The 24,006-nt window shown below is 39.9% G+C and overlaps 1 protein-coding gene across 1 annotated transcript in view; it reads left to right on the top strand.

Annotated features, from left to right (window-relative positions):
* The first annotated feature begins 6,786 nt into the window (after positions 1 to 6,786).
* The window catches only part of Fbn2 (fibrillin 2), a 218,122-nt gene continuing 200,902 nt past the window's right edge, over positions 6,787 to 24,006 (top strand). The window contains exons 1-5 of the mRNA XM_076855914.2: positions 6,787 to 7,058; positions 7,838 to 7,920; positions 11,989 to 12,087; positions 14,933 to 15,028; positions 22,664 to 22,759. Coding sequence (XP_076712029.2) covers positions 6,787 to 7,058; positions 7,838 to 7,920; positions 11,989 to 12,087; positions 14,933 to 15,028; positions 22,664 to 22,759 — 646 coding nt within the window. The remainder of the gene's footprint in view (positions 7,059 to 7,837; positions 7,921 to 11,988; positions 12,088 to 14,932; positions 15,029 to 22,663; positions 22,760 to 24,006) is intronic.

The raw sequence follows: 24,006 nt of genomic DNA, 5'->3' as shown, positions 1-24,006 counted from the left end.
GTATACATTTGTGGTAAAAGATAAAACACAGACTGCAGGCAAAATAAAAAAGAGGAAGGAGGAGGAAGAGGAGGAGGAGGAGAAGGAGGAGAAGGAGGAACAGAAACACAGTATTAACAGCAGATTCTAACTGCCTTATTAACTTCATAAATGGTTAGCTATACAACAGAAGAAAAAGAGGATTTGAATAATATAATTATTTTACTTCAGCTAATAGGTATGTCTCAAACTTTATAACATTAAAAAATATTCCCTTTTCCCCCAAGTCCCTCTGGAACTTTTACAAAAATTTATGCCATGTAAAGAATCATATAGTTTTCAAATATACATACAAATACAGAGTAAACAGGCCATATTCCCTGAATATACTTCAAGAGAATTAGACATTAGTAATCTTAAATAGAAAAATGCCTATCCACAGGGAAATTGCACATAATTCCCTCAAACAGTTCAAATTCAAAACAAAAAAAATGAAGAAAATTTATAAAATAAAGATAACGAACACATCACATATCAAAAAATTTAGGAAGTACATAAAGCTCAGAAAGCAATGCACAGATTTATACTGGTAAGTGATTAAAGAGGAATCTAAACAATTAAAGTAAGCTATTGATTTAAAAAGTTAGAAATCAAACCATGTTTTCCCAAGGAAAACAGAAGGAATAAATGACTAAAGCAGAAATAACTGATTTCGGAAAACAGAAAATCAGTAAAATTAATAAACCTATTTTGTGAATAAAGATTGTGGTTATCAATGGAAGAGAGAAAATAAGGAGCAGTGCACGATTGAAGAAAGTCCCAAAGAAATCTTTTTATTATGAAAAACTTCACATTACACAAAATTAAAGAGAAGAGTATAATAAATACCCATGTACTCAATACCACGTTGTGTCCATTACTTCAGCTTTTGTAGTGAGTCTTGAAGTTGAATAATGTCAGTCCTCTGGCTTTGCTCTTCTTCATTGTTGAGGTGAGTATTCTGTGTCTTTTGTCTTCCATAAAAACTTTAGAATCAGTATATTAGTAGGCACAAAATAACTTGCTGGGATTTTAGTTGATATTGGGGAGAATATACAAAGAAGTTAGGAATAACTGACATATTGGCAATAATCCTATGAGTGGATGGAATATATCTTCACTTAGTTAAATCTTATTCCTCTCTTCAGAGCTCTGTCGTTTTCCTCAAATAGATATTGCACTTTTTTTTAGATTTATACCAAAGTATTTCTTTTCCTAATTAATTCATTGGTGGTATATAGGAAGACAATTGACCTTTCTAAACTGATCTTGAATCCTGGAAAATTACTTTAATCAGTTATTAATTCCAGGGTTACTTCTGCTTTTTTTTTTAGAATTGTCTACATATACAACCATGTCATCTGCAAATGTAATTTCAGCCTCCCCTTCCCAATGTACATAATTTTATTTCCTTTTCTTGTTTTATTTTAGTGCAATGTTGAAGAGGAGTGGTGAGAGATGACATGTTTACTTATTTTCAATTGTGAAATAATCCCAGTCCAAATGTTTCCAAATTGGAAAGCATTCAGTTTCTCATCAGGTATGATGTTAGCTGAGGAGTTCTGTACATGTACTTTATTAATTTCAGGACAATTCCCTCTATATCAGTGTGTTGAGAGCTGTTTTTTTTTAATCATGCATATTGGATTTTTGTCAAACACTTCTTCATTATGAGTGGGTATTAGTTGATAAAAGCATAAAATTTTTCTTCGTGATGTGACAGATTATGTTAATTAATTTTTAAATGCTGAACCTAGAATAAACACTCCTGGGTCACAGTATGTAACTATTTTTATAAGTTGCTGGGTTTGAATTGCTACTATTGCATTGAGGGTTTTGGCATCTATGTTCATGAGAAATACTGGTCTGTAATTTTCTTTTATGTTTCTGGTTTTGATATTAGAGGAATGTTGGCCTCAGAGAGATGAGTTTAAAAATGTTCTGCTTCTATTTTCTAGATAAGATTGTAGAGTATCAATATGGTTTGTTCCTTAAATGTTTGGTAAAATTCCAATGAATTTGTAGACAATACTACTGAAACCATATAGGCCTGGAGCTTTCTTCTCTAGAGAATTGCTAATTATTGATTCAACATCTTTAATAGACATGGGACAATTCAGATAACCTATTTACCTTACTGAGAGTTCTCAAGTCAATATCATGCAAGGTATTAATTCATTTCATTTAGATTATCAAATCTGTACCATACAGTGGTTCATACTATTCCTTAATTATCCTCTTTATATCCATGAGATAAAAGAAATGATGGTTCTTTGATTAAAATATTAGCATTGTTTGTCTTTCATCTTTTTCCCTTGGTAGTGGAAGCTTATCAATTTTAATGGTTGTTATGCTTTAATATCTGGTGTCCCCCAAAAGCTCACATGTGAGACAATGCAAGAAGGTTTAGAGGTGAAATGATTGGATTATGGGAACCTTAACCTAATCGGTGCGTTGAAAATAAAGGTCCACTGACAACACACACACACACACACACACACACACACACACACACACAAAAGAATCTCTGACCTAGTGATTTTAAATCCTGCTACTTTGCGGAATTTGTTTATGAGTTTATTATGTCGAGTAGGGTTGGTAAACAAGTGATTTTCCCCCCTACTTTTATCTTTCCTGACTTTACAGTCTGGTTTTTTTTTTTTTTTAAAAAATGCTTTCTATGAGTCTTTCCAGTAAAGGCAGAATAATTGTTTGATTGTTTTATTTGTCAGTGTTTTAAATTCCATGTGTTGTACCTCAACAACCTCCACAGGAGACCAATTAACTGAAATATCATTTAGAAATATTGAATATTTACACGAATCACATATTTCAATTTCAATCCTTTGCAGTCATCTATGTTGATGTTCAAGTTTCCTCATCTTTAGACAAAGTGATCTCTTTTAAGTTAGCTTTGGTTTCCTTTAAATGTGGCCCTAACAGTCTGATAATTTCCTCGATTTCAGGCATGACAAGATAGGCCAAACTCACCTCAAACATTCCTATTCCAGACCTGGCTGGAATCAGTCATTTACCCAAGGTGCCCCGATTCCTTTTACCTGGAAATGGTCTTTAGGAGCCATAATCTGGTTACAGTTGGTGTTTTTGGCTGTTGTGCTGTCAGTGCTTCTGGATTTTTCAGTAGACAGAGTTAAGAAATGCACTTAAAAAATAGAGATAAAAGTTAAATTGGCATTTTAATTCAATTTAAATTTTAAAAGTTTTTATTTTTGCTTTATATTTAATCTTTCTTATTCTGAAATCATTGTAATGACATCAACACAGTTCTATATTTGCTTTTTCTGTCTCTCTTTCCTACATTCCTTACTACCACTGAAAGCAATTTCAGATTTTTTTGTGTTCTTTCATTCTTAAGTTATATCTCACCAAAGATGTCTAGTCCAAATATCATGTTTAAATGTCATTTTGAGTGATTATTTATTCTATGGCTATTCTATCAATGTGACAGTTTCATTTGTTATATTTTGATTTCAGTTCAGCATTGTTCTTTTAACATTAAATATTCTTTTTTAAGTATATAAAATATACACACGGTTTCAAAGTTAGAACTATAAAACTATAAATATTTAGAAGGGCTTCTAATTTCCCTTATTGTCTCTTACCATGTTCTCTTCTTTTCCTACAGATTAACCATTATTACTATATTTGGTTTATACTTCTCATTAAAAAAATGCTTAACACACGATAACATAATATATACAAAATTCTACGCTTTGCATTTAAAAGTTGAAAAAACCCACATAACAGAAAATTCACCATTTAACCATCTTAAGTATATAATTCAGCAGCATTAAATATATCCACATTATCATGCAACCACCACCACTATCCATTTCCAGAACTTTTTCATCATCCTAAACAGAAACTCTGCCCCTAAAATAACAACTCACCTTTTTCTCCTCTAGCACATATTAACCTTTATTCTACTGACTCAATGAATTTCAGCACCTATTTTTTTAAAATTGTCTACGCTAAAGATCATTTCATAAACGCACAGAGTCTCACCCATTCATTTTTTAATAGTTGCAAGGTGTTCCATAGAATGGACTAAACCATATTCAGAGGTTTCCTTACTGATGGGATGTTTGTCTTTAGGCTTCTCCTACTGTAAACAATGCTGTAATAATCACACTAATGTATCCATCATTTCATGCTTTTCTCACTTATTTTCATGTGTATTCCTAAAACTGTTATTGCTAGGTCAAAGGGTTAAGGTGTATTTGATTTTAGAACATTTAGATTTAATGTGATAGGTAGAAATGAACCATGAAGTTATTTAGGTATTAAATGAAAAATCACAGACAGGATGTTTTAAACCATTATTGTTAAAGCATTTTAGCTGCTTTAACCCAAGAGATAGTTTATTGCTAAAATGTTTAAAGAAAAATACCCCTATTGCTCTAATTTTATTTGATTTTGAGAAATAAATGCACCACCTGAAATTATGTACTTTTTTTCTGGCTTTTGGAGACTAACGTTAAGAAAGGCTACTACTTTGAGCCTTTTGCTGACTACATTGGGGTAATAAAGGAATGAGTTGTGCCAATTCTCAGAGAAGTTTGGCTGTCAAATAGCACATCTGGGCAATTTGGGAGAATACAGAATGAATATATATGCATATATAGGTTTTATATATATAAAATCTTACACATATGCTTTTTTTTTTCCCTTTTAATGTAAGGTTCTCTAGGGTAGAATAACCCAGACATCGTTCTGCACCATTTCCCAAACTGCGTTCAGATGTTCATTCCTATTCTTCAAGGGTGTTCATTTTTTCCAGTTATGAAATTCAATTGATTGAGAGATGACAAGGTCTTCAAAAAGACCTGATGAAAGCAAGGCCGCAAAAGACGACCCCACAGTCAAGCGGGCACACAGGCACCCTAAGGGTACAGAGGGGTTATATCAACTGCCAGGATTTAATCATTAATAAGGAGGTGTCCAAGTCAGGAACTAAGGATATGGCACCAAGCCGTATTTACCTGCTGTGCTCCCACTCCAATTCCCCCAACAAAACTTCAGGATCTCTAACTCCTCCCTGGATGCAGACCCCGGCAGAGCCCTGCCTGCCAGGGGTCGCACCTGAGCACGTCCCTGCACGAAATCTCCCAACCCGCGCCGGCGCGCTGCCACGGTCCCCCGCTGCCGCGTGAGCTCCCTCTTGGCGGCCGAGGACGCATTTCAATCTGGAAACTCCCTGCCCCTCTGAGGGTCCTACAAGACTGACGCCGTTCCCCGTGAGGTGACGGGGGTAGGAGAAATGGAGGGGCCCTGGCCTTCTCAGTTTAGAGCTACAATCCACTGAGCTCGAGCCTCTTTTCTGGGTGGTTGCGAATCCCCCCCACCTCGGGTCAGGGTCCTGGTCTTTGCAGGAGGACCCGTTCTCATCTTAAAATTTGCGGCCTGTGTCCGGCGGGGAAGTTCGGCTGTGCATCCAGTGGAATCAGAGCGCTTAGAGACCTCATCCCTAGTCCGCAGGACCCGCTAAAGCGGAGGAGAAGGGGAAGGGGTTGCTGCCTCTTCTCCCAAATCCGGTCCCTAACCGCCCCCTCCCCCGCCGTCTGGTCGCTTTGTACAGTCAAAACAGAGCTAGCGGCCAATTGAGGGGGACGGGAAGCAAAGCCGCCTAGCGCCTCGCCCCCTCCAGCCGGCCCCCAGCCCCCTCCTCCTAACCCCCCCTGCTCCGCTTTCCCACTTCTCTCCTCGCCCCAACCTCCCCCCCCCCCCATCCCCCGCTCATTTCCTCTCGCACCCGGGCTCGCCAACCTCGCTTTCCAAGTCCTTCTTCCAACCTCGGCTTTCCACTCAGGCTCGCCCCCTCCTTTTCCCCAATCTCTATCCTCTCCCCTCCCTTTGCCCTGCCCCCCCTTCCTTCCTTTCCCCTCCCCCAGTCCTTCATTCCCCTGGTTCCTCCCCAACCGATCGCCCCTTTACTCTGTCCCCGCCCACTCTGCGCCGCCGGCCCCTAGGTTCGGGCTGCTCTCCACGTGTGGACGGCTGCGCCACAGCCCCCACTGACAGCCGCCGCCCGCAGGCCCGCCCCGCGCCCCGCCGGGCCTCTAAAACCCCCGTGCCGCGCCCTCCTCCGCCGCATCTTCCCCGGCGTCCAGCCTCCTGCCCTCTCTCCGGCCGCTTGCTCCGGCCCCGCGCACCTCCGCCGGGCTCCACAGCCGCCGCCCGCGCGTCGCTGCCCCGTGGGACTCCAAGAGATCCCCGAGGAGACCTTCCTCTTCTTTGGGGGCAACTTTTGTTTGCTTGCCTGCTTTTTGCTGGTGACTTCTGCAGCTTTCCAAGATCTGTGCCCGGAGCGCACAGGAATCCGCTGAGCCGCTACGTGCAGCCCCCCCCTTTTTTTTTCTTGTGAGGTCCGCTTTCTTTGTAACTTTACCCTGCGGCTGCTCGGGTTACTTTTGTAATTTCCCGCCCCCACCCGCTGGCGGTCCTGGAGTCGCTCGGGGCCGTGGCCCGGGGGATGCAACGTGGACCGCGCGGGGCTGCGGGCTGCTTTGCCACCGCGCCTCGCCGCCCACTGCGCTAGATCCCGCGTCCTGTGCCCCACGCCGCCGGCAGCCAAGGGGCCAGCGCTCGGTCCCGGGCTCCCGCTAAGAGCAGGGAGCCCGAGCCCAAGCGAGTCCCGGCAGCTGACGAAGGGCTTAGTTAGACCCTGACTTTTTACGGCCCGCGTGGATTTTGTCTTTGATCGCTCGCTCTTCGCGGGCCTTGGTCCGCGCGCTCTCGGCGCCGGCGATGGAGAGACGGAGGCGGTTGTGTCTCCAGCCCTACTTGGTGTGGCTGGGCTGCGTGGCGCTCTGGGCGCAGGGTACAGCCGGCCAGCCCCAGCCTCCACCGCCTAAGCCACTCCGGCCTCAGCCGCAGCCGCAGCCGCAGCCGCAGCCGCAACAGGTCCGGCCGGCGACTGCGGGATCCGAAGGCGGGTTTGTGGCACCCGAGTACCGGGAAGAGGGCACCTCAGCGGCGAGCCGCGTCCGCAGGCGAGGACAGCAGGACCTGCTCCGAGGGTAGGTGGGCAGGCGGCCTTGTGCCTGGGGTGGCCGGTTTGTTGGGATCCTCAGCTTGGCGGCTTTCCATCCTACCCACTCCCTGAATGAATCTTGTGCTGGCGGCTAGCGTTTCACTCCCCTGTGCCAGAAGACCCCCAGGAGCGCCTCCCCCTTTTCCTTCCCAACCCCAAAGCTCGGCCAGCGGAAAGACCTCCCTCTGGGGGTTGGGCACGGGGTGAGTTGGGGTCCCCCAGGTGCGGATCGCAGAGCGTGCCAGGCCCGCGGTGCTGGAACAGGTTCCGAATGTCTGGCAAAAGGCGGGCTTGGGTCCGCCCTGCGCTGGGGCCGGTGGAGCCTGCCTGCTCCCACCGTCGGGGGCGCCGCTCCGGAGCCTTTTGTTTGAGGACGAGTGCGGGGTTTACAACTCATTCTCTAATCATCAACCCGAGCGCTCCACCTTCTGACGCGCCTTCCTTGACACGTCCGGGCCGAAGTAACAGTAGATCAAGGAAGAATGGATTTGGGAACGAGAGAAAGGATTTTAGAAATGGAATGTCCCCTTTGTTCTCTACATCCGGAGGCTAGAATAGTAGCAAATTATATGTTTCCCTGTCTCCTTTCGCCCTTTAAAGGCAAGCAAAAGGGAACAGATGAAAGGGACGCTTTGGAGATTTAGGACCCTCCCCATTCCAACGTCTAGAGCATTTACCTCTATGTCTGCCCTCCATTCCTAAATTTCAGGAATTTAGAGTGTGTTCCTACACCTATGTTTCTGACAAGGTGCTTGTCCCTTGCAGGCCAAACGTGTGCGGCTCCAGGTTCCACTCCTATTGCTGCCCAGGATGGAAGACGCTCCCTGGAGGAAACCAGTGCATTGTCCGTGAGTGCTTGGCTGAGCCCACAGCTTGGGGCAGAACCCTCAGACCTATCTTTGGGTCAACCTTGTGTTCTATCTTTTAGACACACAATTGCATGTAAAAATCCATTGCCCACAGAGCAGTGGTAATGGAGACGCAGCCCCATGTGAATGGTGGCAAAGAAGTGGCCAGTTTTTCAGATCAGACTTCACTTACGGAATCTCTTGAAGGGTATTCATGACAAAGGTTTTAAAGGTGCTTGGAAGTTTTATCTTTTATGTCAATACAAAGTGAAGAGGGGTTGTGTTGGAGCAATTCCCTAGATAACTCAAAACCATTTTTCCTTTAAAACTCCAGATAAGACCACAGTGTTAATTATGTAAAGCATCTGGTTTTAGACTCTGCTGAGATTTAGGCCTTATGAAGATCAAGCATTCTTAGGCCTTTATACAAAACCACAGTTATTATCTGTGGTTTCATCTCAACAGGCTCATAACAGAGATGTGAAAGGAGCACACTCATGGTACTTTGAATGGACCCAGATTAACAAAATTTGTAGAGGGAACTCTTTCAAGTGGTTTGACCTTTTGGGGGAATATGATGGAGGAGACATTTAAATTTTGCATTTCCAGATCCTAAATCTCATGGAGTACAGTTTTTCACAATTTGAATCTTAGAACTTGAAAATTTTGTGTTTCTGACCTAAAAGTTTGGTTATTTTATTCACTTTCCAACGTGTGTATGCAGGTCTCCCAAGTTCTAATTGGAGAACTCATTAGTCATCAGCCTCCTAATCCAGAACTCCGAAGTGTCTTATTTTGCATGCCTCTGAATTTGTGACTTGAACTGTAGTGGACTTCTCCTGTGTGTTTATGTAGCACAACCACATTTGTCTGGTTCAGAGGAGAGCCAGGTATCATATGTAGACAACACATTCATTTGGAGGCAATCTTGACTTTGAATTGACCTCAGTGTTCTCCATGATTATGCATGCAACTGTGAACAAAGAAAAAGGGCAAGCCACACTAGAGCAGGGATTAAATGGATGCAGTGGCATCTCCAACTCTATATTTATGGGTTTTGTGGCCCAAGATAGACCCTTAATGCTATTTCTAGGCATTTTTTTTTTTTTAAGGAACAAAATCTCAAGTACCATGAAGACTAGTTTTTTCTTATTTTTCTGCCCTAAAGCCCACAATATCTAATAATGATGCAAAACAGGAAACAGCAACTATATTCATAAATATTTTAAATAAACCCTCTGCTTATAAGCTTTTAATTTTATTAAAAAACAGAAAAGGTGTTGCTTTCTTTTCTCTCTAGCACAGAAAGTCATATGTGAGGCTTTTAGGGAAGGTGCATTTACTCTTTCAGGCCAGTAGGGCATTTCCAAGGCTGCTTTACACTTACATGGTTTCCTAGAATCCCGAAACAGCTAACGTCACTCACCACACACCTGCCATACTAGTCGTGAGTGACTTAGGCACTGCGGAAAGTCTGACTCACTAAATGTAATGAATGTGAATGCCATTATTGAGTTGGAGAACAGCCGAGGAGAAGGGATTGGTTTATGGTACGTGTTGAAAATCTGTAAAGTCAGGTTTTATTGGATCAGTGTGAAATGGGAATTCCAGAGAGCAGAGCCTTCCAGAATATTTGCAGTAGAAGTATATGCATGACCCCTTGAGTGTCAGCTTTAAATACTTTTGGTCTTTGAATAACATTGTGCCCTTTAGTTGTTTAGAAGATCAGCTTTGAAAACCTGAGTAACACTAACTATTGTAGCTTATGCTTCTATTACTTGAAAAAATGGGTGCTTGTGAGAAACACTGGGATTTGCCTGTATCAGTAATCCAGGCAAAAGCATACACCTTGAAATAGTATCTTCAAGAAATATTTACATTTGTGTCAAGAGAATATCTATTAAAATAGTTATTAAAAATATAAATTTAATTTTCTGAGAGTATAAAATAACATGCAAAATAAAGGGAGACTATAATGCCTTTATAGTCTAATGCATGGTTCTCATCTAACTTTTAGTAGACTTCATTAAATTCAGGAATTTGATTATTTTGACATTTAAAAAAAATAACATGTAGGGAAAATCACAAAAATTAAAACTATTATAAACTTAAAGTCAATAATTTGAATTGTGGAATTAGACTGCAAACAGTATTTTGATCAGAGGAAAAAAAGTGGGGTGAGATTGGTCCAGATTCTAGCATTTGGGATCTGAAGACATCAACACACTCCAATATAATCCCTCAATTTTATGTTACTAATATGAAAACTGAACCCAGAGCACATGTGGGTTTTTCTTGAGCTCACAGCATGTCAGTGATAGAGTGAGAAATTGGCCTCTTCTGTACCATGTATTCTTGGTCCTGTCATTTCTCCTAGTACCACTGAAGCCCCAGCACCTAGATTCTCTGTTCCTCTCCATCTAGTATTTATACATCTCATGGTTTTAATGTTTGTAGGAGGCACTCATATTTAGGTGAGGCAAACCATAGTCTGAGGCAGGTGCAGGAAGAAAGGGCCTGAGTGCTCTCATTTGTCTCTGGCTCACAGATACACACTACACTCACTTTCTGAAGATCTCCAACTCTTCATACCTTCACTGAGTTTATGATCTGGATGAATGAGGACTCTTTGGATCTCCCCTAAACCTATACTGTATATTTGCTGGGGAGTAGAGGGACTTAGGAATGTTTTAATGAGCATTGGAGAGTTATTAATGATCTGAAACTCTAGTACATTGCAGGAAGTATCAGTCAACTGTATGGTGGGAATCATATTCTGGCCTAATATATTTTTAACTTCACACAATGATATTTGACACTGTTTTAATTTACAAGGAATTCTAGTGGAGATGCTGGCCATATTATATGAATGTCAAAAGACAATTTTGAAGAAGGAAAACATTTATTGAATTAGTTTACTTCTGTAGAACATGTCTTTTAAGTTATGAGGAGTACAAGATCTCTTTGAATGTTGTGTGACTCCTCCCTAGCAAAAGATATACATGTATATTGCTGTAAATATTTACAGCTAGTTTCAGGGCATTCCCAGACTCCTCTTTTTGTCTTCATGATCCAGGCATGGAGCATGAATGCATGCAGTCTTTGTGCTCAAAGAGAGAATTCAGTTGTGGATATAGAGATAAATCTTTCAGCTCTTCAGTGAACTGACTCTAAATTTGGGAAAGACTTCCCACTTGAAGGCACTGGACTACAGGTTTTGAGTGTCTGTGGTATGTGTGGCGTCAGTGAGCCTAACATTCTTGGCTGTGATGACCTTCATACCTTTGTGTTTTGAGGTCACAGCTGCAGGCGGCTTTGATTCTCTCCCCATCTAAATGTCTCAGTGGCTTTTCTGAGCAGCAGGAATAGGCTGAGTTCTGGAGATAATATGGGGGAAGAAAGGCAAGAGGAAGGAGAGAGGGAATTATTAAGGGGAACAAAGATTGATGATGGGGCAGGTCAGATACCAGCCGGGAAGGAATGTGCATGGAACCCCTGAGGTTTGGCCAAGTCATTAGGGCCTGGAGTCTCTGGCTCAGCCATTTTCACATTCACTGTCCTGCAAAAGTTCTTTGGACAGAGGGCTGTGTTCTCTAAGGCTGTTTAGGATCTCTGTGTTTCCTTAGTACAGCTTGCTAGGGGGATAAAGATTGCTTCTCAATGAACTCTGCATTTATGTACTTATTTATTTTTGTTTATTTTTGAACTCTGCATTTAAACTCAGTCTTGGATGAAAAAAAAACACAACTTGTTCTGATAGGCAAATTAAGTGATTAGTATTACAGAATTTGAAATAACTTCCTTTATTGGGGCTGAGAACATAGCTCAGTTGGTAGGGTGTGTCCCTCATAAGATATTTGTAAAACTTATTAACATGTTTTTTAATGGGTAATTTCATTACATGTCTAACATGAGACATTTTATATAACATGTTTATATCTTACATTTTTCTTTATGTTTTAAAAATTTAGATTTTTATTTTGCATCTTTATCTTATTTTTATTTTGTGTACTTATTTTGTTTTTATCAGACAGTTGTTCATTCACTTTTCTCATGTGTTTTCTACAGCAATTTGTAGAAATAGTTGTGGAGATGGATTTTGCTCCCGTCCTAACATGTGTACTTGTTCCAGTGGCCAAATATCACCGACTTGTGGAGCAAAATCAAGTATGTTTCTTATATGTGACTTTATTTACTGTATTTTCCTGAAGTTTTTGAGTAAATGCTAAGTGTCCTTTATAAGAAGTTATAAATCTGTGATTATTTCACTTGCAAACTAGATTGATATTAATTTTTGGAGTAAGAACTTTCAGTGGCTTAGTTATTACTTCAAGTGGGTAATGGTTTTCAGTAAGAAAAATGTTTTCATTGTGGCCCAGGAGCTGTATGTCTCAGCAATAGAAAAGCCAGAATTCAGTGATTCTTTGTGAATAATAGCTACAACTTAGTTATTCTGGAAAAGTTACAGTTTTAGATGTTTGACTACATTACTTTAGAGAGTCTTCACATCAACATTTTGGGATATTCTTATGTACTCATTTCACAGAGTAGGAAAGTAAGATGGACATAACTAACCAACCCAAGGTAACACAGATTTGAATCTGTGTTCTGATGCCTAAGCCTATAGACTCAAATATTAAGACTGTATTTATTGCTTCTGTGTAGCTACTGCAGCTCATATCCTGTTTTGTGGGTTAGCTGCAAGGGAAGGATAACAGGATTAGAAAGACAACAGATAACTTATAGAGTCAGGGTTTATACAGATTACCTTATTCTGCTTTACACACACCAATTCTCAACACTATGAGATAACTGTAACTAACAGTGGACTAAGATCATGTTATTCACCACCCAATTAAAAATTGTTAGAACATTAAAGTCCAAGATGAATCTTTTAGGCAGGTATTGGAGAAAATATTATAACAGTGTAGAAACAGGTATTGTTTACTTAATTGCTCAGTATTTACACAAATGCTTGAGTCTGTTTCAAGTGAATGTGAAGTTGTCATATTTTAATAGTTTCCTTCCGAATTTTCATTAAGCAGACTCAATCTGAAGTCTGTCTGACTCAAGAATGAAGATTCAAGATTCATACAAGACATGTCCTTGTTTTCTGATGAAATTTCTTACAAAAAACTCAAGTTTCACTCTTTGAATGTAAAATGCATTTTCTAATTTGGACTAGTAAGTTTTCTTTTTTTTGAAACCTATCATTCAAATGCATCCAGACCTTCTTGATCATCTTGATCAGCACATTTTCTGTACAACTTATCTGAACCTATCACCCTTGCCTGATTGTCTGCAAGATATCCCTGCAAATATCTTTATTATTCTGCTCTTGGTTTTCTTGGCCAAAAAAAAAAAAAAACATGAGTCTGGAAAAAGTTTAATTTCTTAAGTCATCTTCTTGGGCAGCTGAATACCCTCTGGCCCACTCTCAGCTCATGGTATATGCTTTAGTAGGGAATCCATGCATTTATTTGGCCTTGTAAATACTGAATTCCTTTCTACCAAGAGCTTTTCTGACCTCAGTTCTCAACCTTCTTGACTTTGCTAAAGTTTTTTACCAACACTCATCACTACTTTCTTGAAATACTTGTTTCTTTGTAGTGTCCCTAATTTCTGTTAATACCTCTCACCTGTATAACAAGTCTTGATTTTTATATTTCTAGTCTTTTTTCTCTGTCTTCATCAGCCTTCCATTTAAAGTATGGTATTCTCAAGAGTTATGTCCTCCATAGAGGAACTTATTAGCATAGGTGTCTTCAACTCCTAATATTCTTCTTTTACTTATTATTTCCAGAGTAGATCCTTTCGCTGAGCTTTATTCCTCATGTTCCATTTCCTATTTGATGTCTCTGCTTAAATATATAGAAAGCATCTAAAACTCAGTAGCAAGTCTAAATTGGAGCTCTTCGTTCATTGTGGATCTCAGTCTACTTCCGCAGTTCCTCTTGCCCCAGGCAATGCCATCCACCCAGTGCTTAAGCAATTGCTTATTTTCTTTCTCCACTCAACTTTTTCAATCAGACCTATAAGGTTCTACTAGAAAATACATCTCTGCTCATTCTTTTCTTACCACTTCCATTGCTACCATGTAATTCAAACCATCCTCATTTCTTACCTGGACTCATGTAAACCTGTCCTCTTCAAATCCATTCTCTGCAGAGCAGCTAGAGTTATCTTTTAAAAACATTAAATACATAATTTCTCTCGATTCTTGAAATCTTTTCAATGTCTCCCATTTTGCCTTTGGGATATAGTTAAAGCCCTCTGTGGCTGAGGGGGCCCTTCATCCTCTGCTTGACCTCTGCCTGGCTCTCCAAAATCTCCATTTGCCTTTCTTTTTAATCCACACAACATTTTAGTCCTTCAGAAGAAACCCTTCATCATCGTAAGGTCTGTTGGTTTGCTAGTTCTTCTCCCTCTGAAATTCCTCCTTGGTACTTCCTATGCCTGGCTCATTCTCATCCTTTGAAGCTCAGCATAAATGTCCCATCAAAATGGTCTTGTCTGATTCCTGTACCTAAGATCCTCCTCAACTCTAGGTTGTTCCCTTTCATATTAGTTTCTTTCAGACAGTTTATCACAGTCTATAATGACTTTGTGGTATTGTTTACTGGGGTCTGGTCTGTATCCCTATGGAATGCAGACTCTGTCAGGACCAACCTCAGATCTATCGTGTAGCAGACATGTAACCCCTGTAGTCTGAATGGATGCAAGTGCCTCCTGCAGGCTAATATAGATGTATGGGAACTTTATAGTGATTTTCTTTAATGCTGAAAGTGTAATGTATTTTAAGTACATATCAAATAACATGTTAATGTTCTAACACATATGCCTGGGTATGCCCTTATGACAAATAATAAATCAAAATTTGTTGGATGGTAACGTTTAGTTCTGTAGAATGTATTTGTCATCGAATTGAACATGTAGTGTATAGTTTTATAAGCTTTCAGTACTATAATTTGGTGACAAATATTTGCATATTATTTGTTGCTCTCATTTGCAGTTCAGCAGTGCAGTGTGAGGTGCATGAATGGTGGGACCTGTGCAGATGACCATTGCCAGTGCCAGAAGGGATTTATTGGAACTTACTGTGGACAACGTAAGGAACCTTGGAGTAGACTTTACTATAGATTATTTGATTTAGTGGGTATTTCATATTAAGTTGTAATTTAAGGTCTTATAAAGCCTCTGATCCTTTGAGAAAGCAGATTTATGTATACTTTACAATTTCTAATATGTAACCTATAAGAATTTTTAATGTTTAGAATTTTTCTGTTAAAGTATTGATGTTATTGAATAGCATTAGTACTTTATCAGATTATTCCTTATTTTCTTTTCGCTAGCTGCATAAAACACATACTTTCCTGAAAAATGGTGAGGTATGCTGGAAAACACTCCAACTTTCCCCTCCCCAAATATATGATTTTTTTAGGGGATTCCAACATTAGCCCCAGGAGAGCCAATCTTATAAATTGTTCTTTGCTTAAATGTGTTTAATACCACGATACAGAAGTGGTTTTCAAAAATTAGATGTCCTTATGAGAAAGGGAGCTTTAATCCAGCAAATCTATCTTCATGGGATGCTATCCCACAGCAACTGAGAAAGCTTTGTCAAGGTTGGAAGGACTGTGGTTCCTGGATTGTGACACATCACTGGGGAATGCTTTTAGTTAATGCTTCCCAATTACATAGAAATGTAATCTTATTGTATTTGTCCTTTTGTGGTTTATTTAACTTAATGCAATGTGTTCAAGGTCCATCAATGTTGTAGCCAGTACCAGAATTTTCCCCCTTTTAAAGGCTGAATAATATTCCATCGTCAGTATATACACACTTTGTTTATTCATGTATCTGTTGATGGATATTTGAGCTGCTTCACCTTTTGGCTCTTGTGGGTAATCTGTGACAAACATGGCTTTGAAAATATCTACTTTCAGTACTTATGTAGATATGTCCAGAAGTGGAGTTGCTGGTTTGAATGGTAATTCTAATTTTTAACTTTTTGAGGGACAACTATTCTGTTTTCTACATCAGTTGTATCATTTTTCATTCTCATCAGTAGTACACAAGGGGTCCAATTTATCTGTATCCTTGTAAACACTTATTTTTTTCTGGTTTTTATTTTATAACCATCTTAAGGTGTGAAGTGGTATTTCTTTGTGATTATTGCATTTATTTTTATGTTTCCTTTCTGGTTAGGGTAATTATAGCTTTCCATTTATAAGTGTTATGCAATTTTCCTTCAAAATAGTTTTAAGCTATTCATTGATGTAGCTCAGTAAAAGAGTGCCGACTATGCATGTGCAAGGCCCTAAGTTCTATCTGCGGCCCCACCACAAGAAAAATAAATTAAACAATTGGAAGTAAAATAGGTGATTAATTTAATGAAAAATATTCCATTAAGATCAATAGTCAGCCAACTTCTTCTGTAAGATCCAGGTAGTATATGGTTAAGACTTTGCTTTTTCTGATGTGAGTACTATGTGTATTCTGTCGTTGAAGTGCAAGTGACCATAGACAATGTGCAATTGAAAGAGCTTGGTGTATTTCAGCAAAATTTTGTTGCTGAAACAATTTATAGTCACTGAACTCGACAGTTTTCTCTTGTCATGGCATAGTATTCTTTTCATTTTTAACCATTTAAAAATGTAAAAACTTCATCTTAGCTCATGGGCAGCACAAAAGCAGGCAGTCAACTAGGCCACAGTCTGCAGACCCTTGTTTGAGTGATTCTCAGGTGTGACAAAAGTTGTCAGGGTAATCTGAGATGGACAGATGGTTAGAAATGCAATGTTAAAGTGCTTAAGAGAACAGGTTGCATTGAGGCCAGTTTTCTAGCAAGAATAGGAGGGGCCAGTCTAATAGTTTCTCTAAGCTAGTGTTGACCAGGGGAGAAGAAGACAGGTTTGGACGATGGTGGGGCAGAAAATTTCAACAAAATTTCTTTTTTATTTTTTTAACACGTGATTCTTTTTCTATATTTTCTTTGTACATTAAGGTATTTCCTCAATTTTATACAATGGATCCAGTTTATAACCAGAAAAAAAAAAACCCAAAATTATTTTAGGAATGCAATACTGATAAGGAAGCAGATTTGTAATTTTTGTTAATGCCTATTGCAGACTTAGGAGATCCAGTTGTAACTTGTAGAGGGTTCAGTAGCCATAGAAAAGACATGTTTATCCTTCTCAAAATTCAATCTTTGGCTCTGTGGAAGAGAAAATGATAATTATTTGAGAATCCCAAGGGGGACAGCCTTATCTCAACTGATACTTCAGAGTTGTTTCAGATCTATCCTGGAACTCAATATTTTCAGCCTAATTCACAGCTGATGAATTTGGATCCTGGGTATCCATGAAATGTATTTCCTGACTGTTTTGCAGAACACGCTCTGGTAGGCATGTCCCTTCTCTGCTTGAGAAATGCAAGAGGGAACCCAGGGAACAGAAAGTACTTTCCCTTCATGAAGAGTGCTTTGAGGACCTTTTGCCCCTGTGTAAAACCATGTCAGTGCTGCCACAGGCTCCAGTCAGATGAACATGTGTTCTCTGGATGTCTCATGGAATGAAGCTTCCCAAGTCTAATGTCATCTAGGGTCAGTAAAACACAGGTGCAAGCAAAATATGTACCTATCAAAATTTATTAATAAGCAAATGTGATGAAAGTGTGATCTCCAGTAGATAACAGCTCAAGAAATGGCTGAAGGATGACACTTTCTAAGTTGTCTAATATAGAAAAGGTGATATACAATATTTAAAGTGAATATTGGATTCAGCTTGTGAATCCAGAAAAGCCCTTGAAATATGATGTTTGCTAAAATGAGGATGACAAAAACATTTAAACTTCTTAACTGCTTTCCCAGAAATATAGTGAGCACTCTTTAGAAAGCATTCTTTCAATTTATTCAACAATGTGGAGTAACTGCTGTTCCCTGACCCTTGCATGGTGCTGGGAGTGTGATAATGAACAAGCACAATGATGCCCTCGTAGAGAAGATGATTGACAAGTAAATGAAAAGGTAAACAACCAGTGTAAATTCAGGCAATGAGAGGGTCTAGGATAAGAAGGAAACAGGGCAGAGGAGAGAGAGTGTGAGTCAGATTAGCAGTTCTCTGCTGTTTTACATGGTGGGTGTCTGAGAAGATGACATTTTACACACAGACCTGAGTCTGTGCTTTTTTGTTCTATGAGAAAAGTGCTCTAGGCATAGGGCAAAGCAAATTCAAGGGCCTGCAACAGAAATCAGACTCCAGGCATTTCAGAAGCAATAAGAAAACCCCTGTGGCTGGAATAAAGTGAGGACAAGGGATAATGGTAAGAGAGAAACTTAAGAGAAAGAGATGTAGGGCCTCCGTGGCCAACGATGATTATACCCTGAATATGATGGGAAGCCATTAGAGCATTTTGAGTAGTCATGTGATGTGGTAATGTCATTTCCTGATTTGGGAATGAGTGAATGGAGAGTGGGTTGGGTAAGGGGTGGTGGGGCTGAAGACGAGAGTTTGGCTTTGTATTTTTTGGTTGGAGAAGTTTGTTAGACTTCCAAGGGAATGGTAATCTCTGTGAATTCAGATCTTAGGACAGAGGTCAGAGATAGAGAGACACAAATTAGAAATAGACTGATAATGTTTCAATTTTGGGCCAAGGTGAGGATCACTAGAAAGTTGTTATACACAGAGGAGGAGAGGGTGGAAGCTAGATCCCTTGAATCAGCCCTGCATTTTGAGGCCTGGAGGAGAAAGCAAAGCCAACAAAGAGGAGTAAAAGAGTGAACCACAGGAAAGGAGAAAAGCTGGGAGGGGGACTCTGGGAAGAAAGGAAGAAGGTGGCAGCCATAGTGAACAGTCAGTCACACTGTCCTGCATCCAAGCCATGGACTTATGTTTCTTTTTTAACATTTGAACCTGTTTTAGAATGCTTTTCTTATGTGCTTGTGTTGAAGTCACAACCATAATTTGAAATTTGACTTATGCCTCAGTGTTTGCACTCTGCGGAGTAGCACAGGAGTGTGTCTAATAAGTACGTGTGCCTGTCACATCACCCTGCACGGGGTAAGTGCTCAGGAAGCGTCTGTTGATAAGAGTGTTCTTTACATACCTGGCTTGTATAGTACTTAAGCAGTGTCCTGTTTCACAAGCTGCTAAACACCACCCCTTCCCCCTCACTGAGATTGTGGCAGCAGTGAACAGACCCTGAGCTCACATTTCCATCTCAGGGTCTTCTTCTCCCCAGCCTTCTTCTTACTGCCATGTTAGGGGTTTAGGGGTAAGTGTTTTTTTGTTGTTGTTGTTTTTTTTTTCCTTTTGCGGGTGGCCAGCATTCTTTTCCCAGAGGAAACTGTGGCATGTTCAATTTCTTTCCAACTCCCATCAAATGTAAATTACTATTTCCAATATGTTTTGTTAAAAAATACTGTTTTATAAAATACCTTTTATTCTAACTCATTTGAAAGATGGAAATTCATGGGGTTTTTGTCTGTGAGTTTTTTGTTTTTTTTTTAAAGAGAGAGAGAGAGAGAGAGATTTTTTTCATATTTATTTTTTAGTTCTTGGCGGATACAACATCTTTGTTTGTACGTGGTGCTGAGGATCGAACCCGGGCTGCACGCATGCCAGGCGGGCGTGCTACCACTTGAGCCACATCCCCAGCTCCTGTTTATGGGGGTTTTTTTTTGTTGTTGTTTATTTCTTTTTGTTTTTGCTTCTACTTCTAACTATTTCCTGCTTTTCTTCTTTTGCTGTTGCTCTTTCATCTTTCTGCGGGAGAACAAGTCTCCTTTTCATAGAAATAGTTGTTCTGTAGTTAAAAAAAAAAGAAAGGGAATTAATTGAGCATGCAGAAGAACACCTACAATACATAGCCACTGTACCTTTTGTCTTGATTAATTTTATTTAGTTCTCATGCCATTTGTGAGATAGGAGTGATTGTCCATGTTTTACAACAGGAAAGCTGAGAATCAGAAAATTGATGTAATGATGGGAGTTCTAGGAACAACAGAACAGAACCTGTCTATCCACTACACTGATCTGCCTTGCAAAATAGTGGGCAAAGTGAAATTTTGTCAAGGTGCAGAATTTCACTGTGTTCCTACAGCATATTGAACACACTGATGGGAGTTTTAGAGCAAACAAACTCTGGTTCCTATGCTGGGAGAGCCTATTCTCACATGAGTGATGAGATTATAGCCAAATGACTGTGTTAGTGGACCTCAACCTTTCTGTTCACAGGACCCCTTATCAATATTTACAATATCCAAATTTAAAATGAGAAGTTTAAGAACTATATATGTATTAATTCATTTAAAAGTGATAATAAACCCATATTACATGTTACAAAAATATTTTTATGAACAACAGCTTGTTTTCCCAATTCCCAGAAAACAAATTTACCAAGAAGGAAAGCAAGGTCAGCCTAAACCAGAAAGTTGTTAAATTAGGTCTAACCTGTAATGGGCCAGATTTTTCTTGAAGAAGCCCAAGGTTTACCAGCCATGCCCTCCTTCTTGGGATTTGGAAGCTCCGTCTTGAAAAACCCTGATGGAAGCTTGCCCTTCTTTCATTTCCCCATGTGAGTGTCTCCATCAGTGGCGGACATCTGCCTTTCCCTCATTCTGTTTTAAAGGTTACTATAGCAATGAGAGAATATGCCTGGATAGATGACCTGCAACTTGATAACATTCAAAGAAAATTCCACACATTTTCATTAATCTCAACAGATTAGAGTTACCACTTTACAATTGGAATCTTCAAATCTTGGCAGTTACTTTTGTGGAACCACACTAATGTAGAATTTTCTGGTAGGTTTTGTTCTCTTTCACATTCCTATCCACCCCCATCTTTCTCACGCTCCTTGGGACCTTTAATCCCTTTCCCCTGTCTTTTATAATTACTCCTCTAATTTTCTTCCTGCCCCATGTTCCAAGGCAGTGATGAGTCGGAAGTGCCACAGTTGGGTCAGTCAGAGAAGGTGTGTTGTGGGGGTGATGAACTTGTGCAGAGGCATGCACAAGTGATCAAAGCATGACAGCAGACAAGCCACTGGCACAGAGACGCCTTACCATGAAGATACCCTTTGTTTCCCAGTGTGTTTTGGTCTTGCTCCCATCAGCAGCACAAGAATGCTGTCTGTGCACTTTGCATGGTATAGGCAATCCAGTTCACCAGTGCAGAGGAAGAATCAGCAGGATTACACTGCACTTTGGGTGTCACTGTGCTTGTTGGACTGTACGTGTTGACATGTACTTCACTTGAAATGCCTGATAAACATGTCTAGCCCCTCACTTCCTTTAAAACCAGTGTTCTTAAAGAGCATCATTTTTTGTACCCAGGTCATAAAATATATCCCTTGTTTCTTCTGTAAGGGCAGAGTGTCTGTTCAACAGGGCAGGCGGTCTGAGAGACAAGCTCTTGGTCTCAGTAGAAGACGTGGTTCTTGAATTGAGCTGCCCTTCCTCAGTACGAGGCAGGATTATGTGTCTTCAAGAGTGTCAGGTTGTGGGTCTTGGGGAAATTTCCTTATTCCAAGTTCAGGCTGCTGAGCTGAGTTACAACGCAGAGCCTCATCGTGAGGAGAAGGGAATCTGGTTAGCTTCCCCTTGGCCCACTGAGCCCCAAATCCTGGTCTCCCACGTCATGATTATACAGGAATGAAACAGTGTGTATGATGCACATCTGCCACCAATAAAGTTGGCCCTCTGTATCCCTGGGTTATGGATCCAGGGATTCAACCAACCACAAACTAGAAAAAATATTTTTTTTAAAAAATTGTGCTGGTACTGAACATAGATTTCTTCCCCTCCCCTTACTTGCTAAACAATACAGTATAAAACTATTTGTGTAGCTTGTAAATTATGTTAGTATTACAAGTAATCTAGAGATGATTTACAGTGTATGGAATATGTGTAGGTTATGTGCAAATATTACACCACTTTATCGAAGGGGCTTAAATGTCCTTGAATGTTGGTATCGGGGTGGGGTTCTAGAACCAAACCCCCATAAACACCAAGGTACAATTGTACCTGAAATAATTGGGATGTGGTTTAATTTTGTGTAAATAACCCATTATATTAACAGGATTTTACTTTCTATTATTCTATGACCTGAACATACTTTCTACAGATTGGTTACTTCTCCTGACGTTTTTTAGCTGAAGTTGATGGTAATTTCTCCTTTTCATGATAGTTTTGCCTTTCCTCCCTTTTGCTTTTTTCCCTGGCTCCTTTCTCTGATTTTTTTTTTTTTTTTTTTTTTTTTTTTTTGCTTTTCCCCTTTCATGTTGCATCCCTTTATTTTTCCACATCACATTTTGCCCTCCTTTTCTCTCTCCCTGCTTCCTGGAGATTGCCTCTTTTTTTCCCTTCTTTTTCTCATATTTTGTTTACTTTCTTATCTCTGAGAAGAATGATAACAGGGGTAGTAGAAGAAGAAAATTAGGTCAAATAGTGATATTCTTACTCTGAGCATCAGAACCAGCCAATCCTTGTGATTATGATTAAAAAATAAAAAGCCTGTTTGCTAAATGCTTGCTTAACAATGAGAGTTACATGAATTATGCAGGGTTTTGCTTTAATATGCAGTTAGATGCATTTACTTAACTGGATAAGGCCAATCGTGACTTGTGTTTTAGAGGCATGATTTTAAGGTGTGACCCTTTGCTGGCACCATCACCACACTATTACACTGATCCTGGGAATTTGCTTCTCTAATGAGCTGCTTCCTTGTGTTTTCATGTGCAGCTGTCTGTGAAAACGGGTGCCAGAACGGTGGGCGTTGTATCGGACCCAACCGTTGTGCTTGCGTTTATGGATTTACCGGTCCACAGTGTGAAAGAGGTAAGAAGAGACAAGAAAAATGAGAACTTTTCTTTGAGAATGTCTATTTTATTGTAAAATGTTTATGTTTTGTTATTCAGTGAAAATTCTTCTAGTGAAATGATATGATTGTGTCCATAACTTTGATTGTGTCCATAACGCCAACGGTATGATTGTGGGACCTAACTAACAACAGCAGAAACATCTCAGTTTTTCCTCCAGGGTGACTTCAGTTTGTGAGGCCAGCTCAGGGGCAGTTGCTGTAGGATGCTTTCAAGTGAGTGACTTATGGCAAATTCTAATCATGTCTTTAAATCGTATTAGAGTACCTATTGAGAATATTACTCTTGTTTAAAAAAAATAGTTCTGGGATGTTCTTGGCTACAAAACCTACAAAATCTGACACAAATTTGCCCTTATCAATAAGGAAATGTATTACATTTCATAACTTAAAGTTCAGAGTTCCTGGGCTTCAGGTAGAATGTGATCAAGGCTGTCCCTCTTATTCTCTTGGGCTCTTTTCTCCTTTTTGTTTCAGCTTTACCCTTGTCTGGAGTTTTTGTCTTTGTAAGATTGCCTTCAGCAGTTACTGAGGCAAGTTTTCTCAGTAATCATCTGTACAGAGAAAAGCTCTCCTGTAACCATGGGTCAGTAATAGCCTCGAGAGTATTTCATGCTAATTGCCTTAAGTTTGGGATTTTTTAATGGTCAAAGGCAAGCAATGGTGTTACTATGTTTGATGTAGACTTTTCAGGACCCATCTTTGCCACAGAGGATGATAAAAGCTTTCCCAAAGCCATCTGAGAGGGAAGGCTGAGTATATGAGCACAGTAGGGTTTCATTTGGGCAAAGGAATGGATGGTTGGAGGTATGCACCCAGCGCTGTCCACGATATCCATGTAGATGGTTAGTCAAGCCAGTGTGAAACCAGCTTACCATGATTTGAATAGCAATTCCATCTCATGACCTACTGGCTGCTGGAAATTATTAGTGACCTAATAATTATGTCCTGATGTATGTGTTACCATGGCACACCAAAGAAGTTAAACTTCATAAAATATAATAAATAACTACATAGCATTCAAGTAAAGATTAGAATGAGCTTAAACTAAAACAGATATGTAATCATTCATTATTACATATATCCTCAAATTTGTCTTCCCAAGGCTTAGTACACCATCTAAAGTTTTGTAGCAATTCATTGTGAAATTGCAGTCTATGGAGTTATGTCAGTGAAATAAGACAGTAAGTGGAAATGATGGTTTACA

This window comes from Callospermophilus lateralis, chromosome 5 (assembly GCF_048772815.1).
Source record: "Callospermophilus lateralis isolate mCalLat2 chromosome 5, mCalLat2.hap1, whole genome shotgun sequence".
NCBI lineage: Eukaryota > Metazoa > Chordata > Mammalia > Rodentia > Sciuridae > Callospermophilus > Callospermophilus lateralis.
The sequence above is the reverse complement of the archived record's forward strand: the minus strand, read 5'-3'. Positions and strand labels throughout refer to the sequence as shown.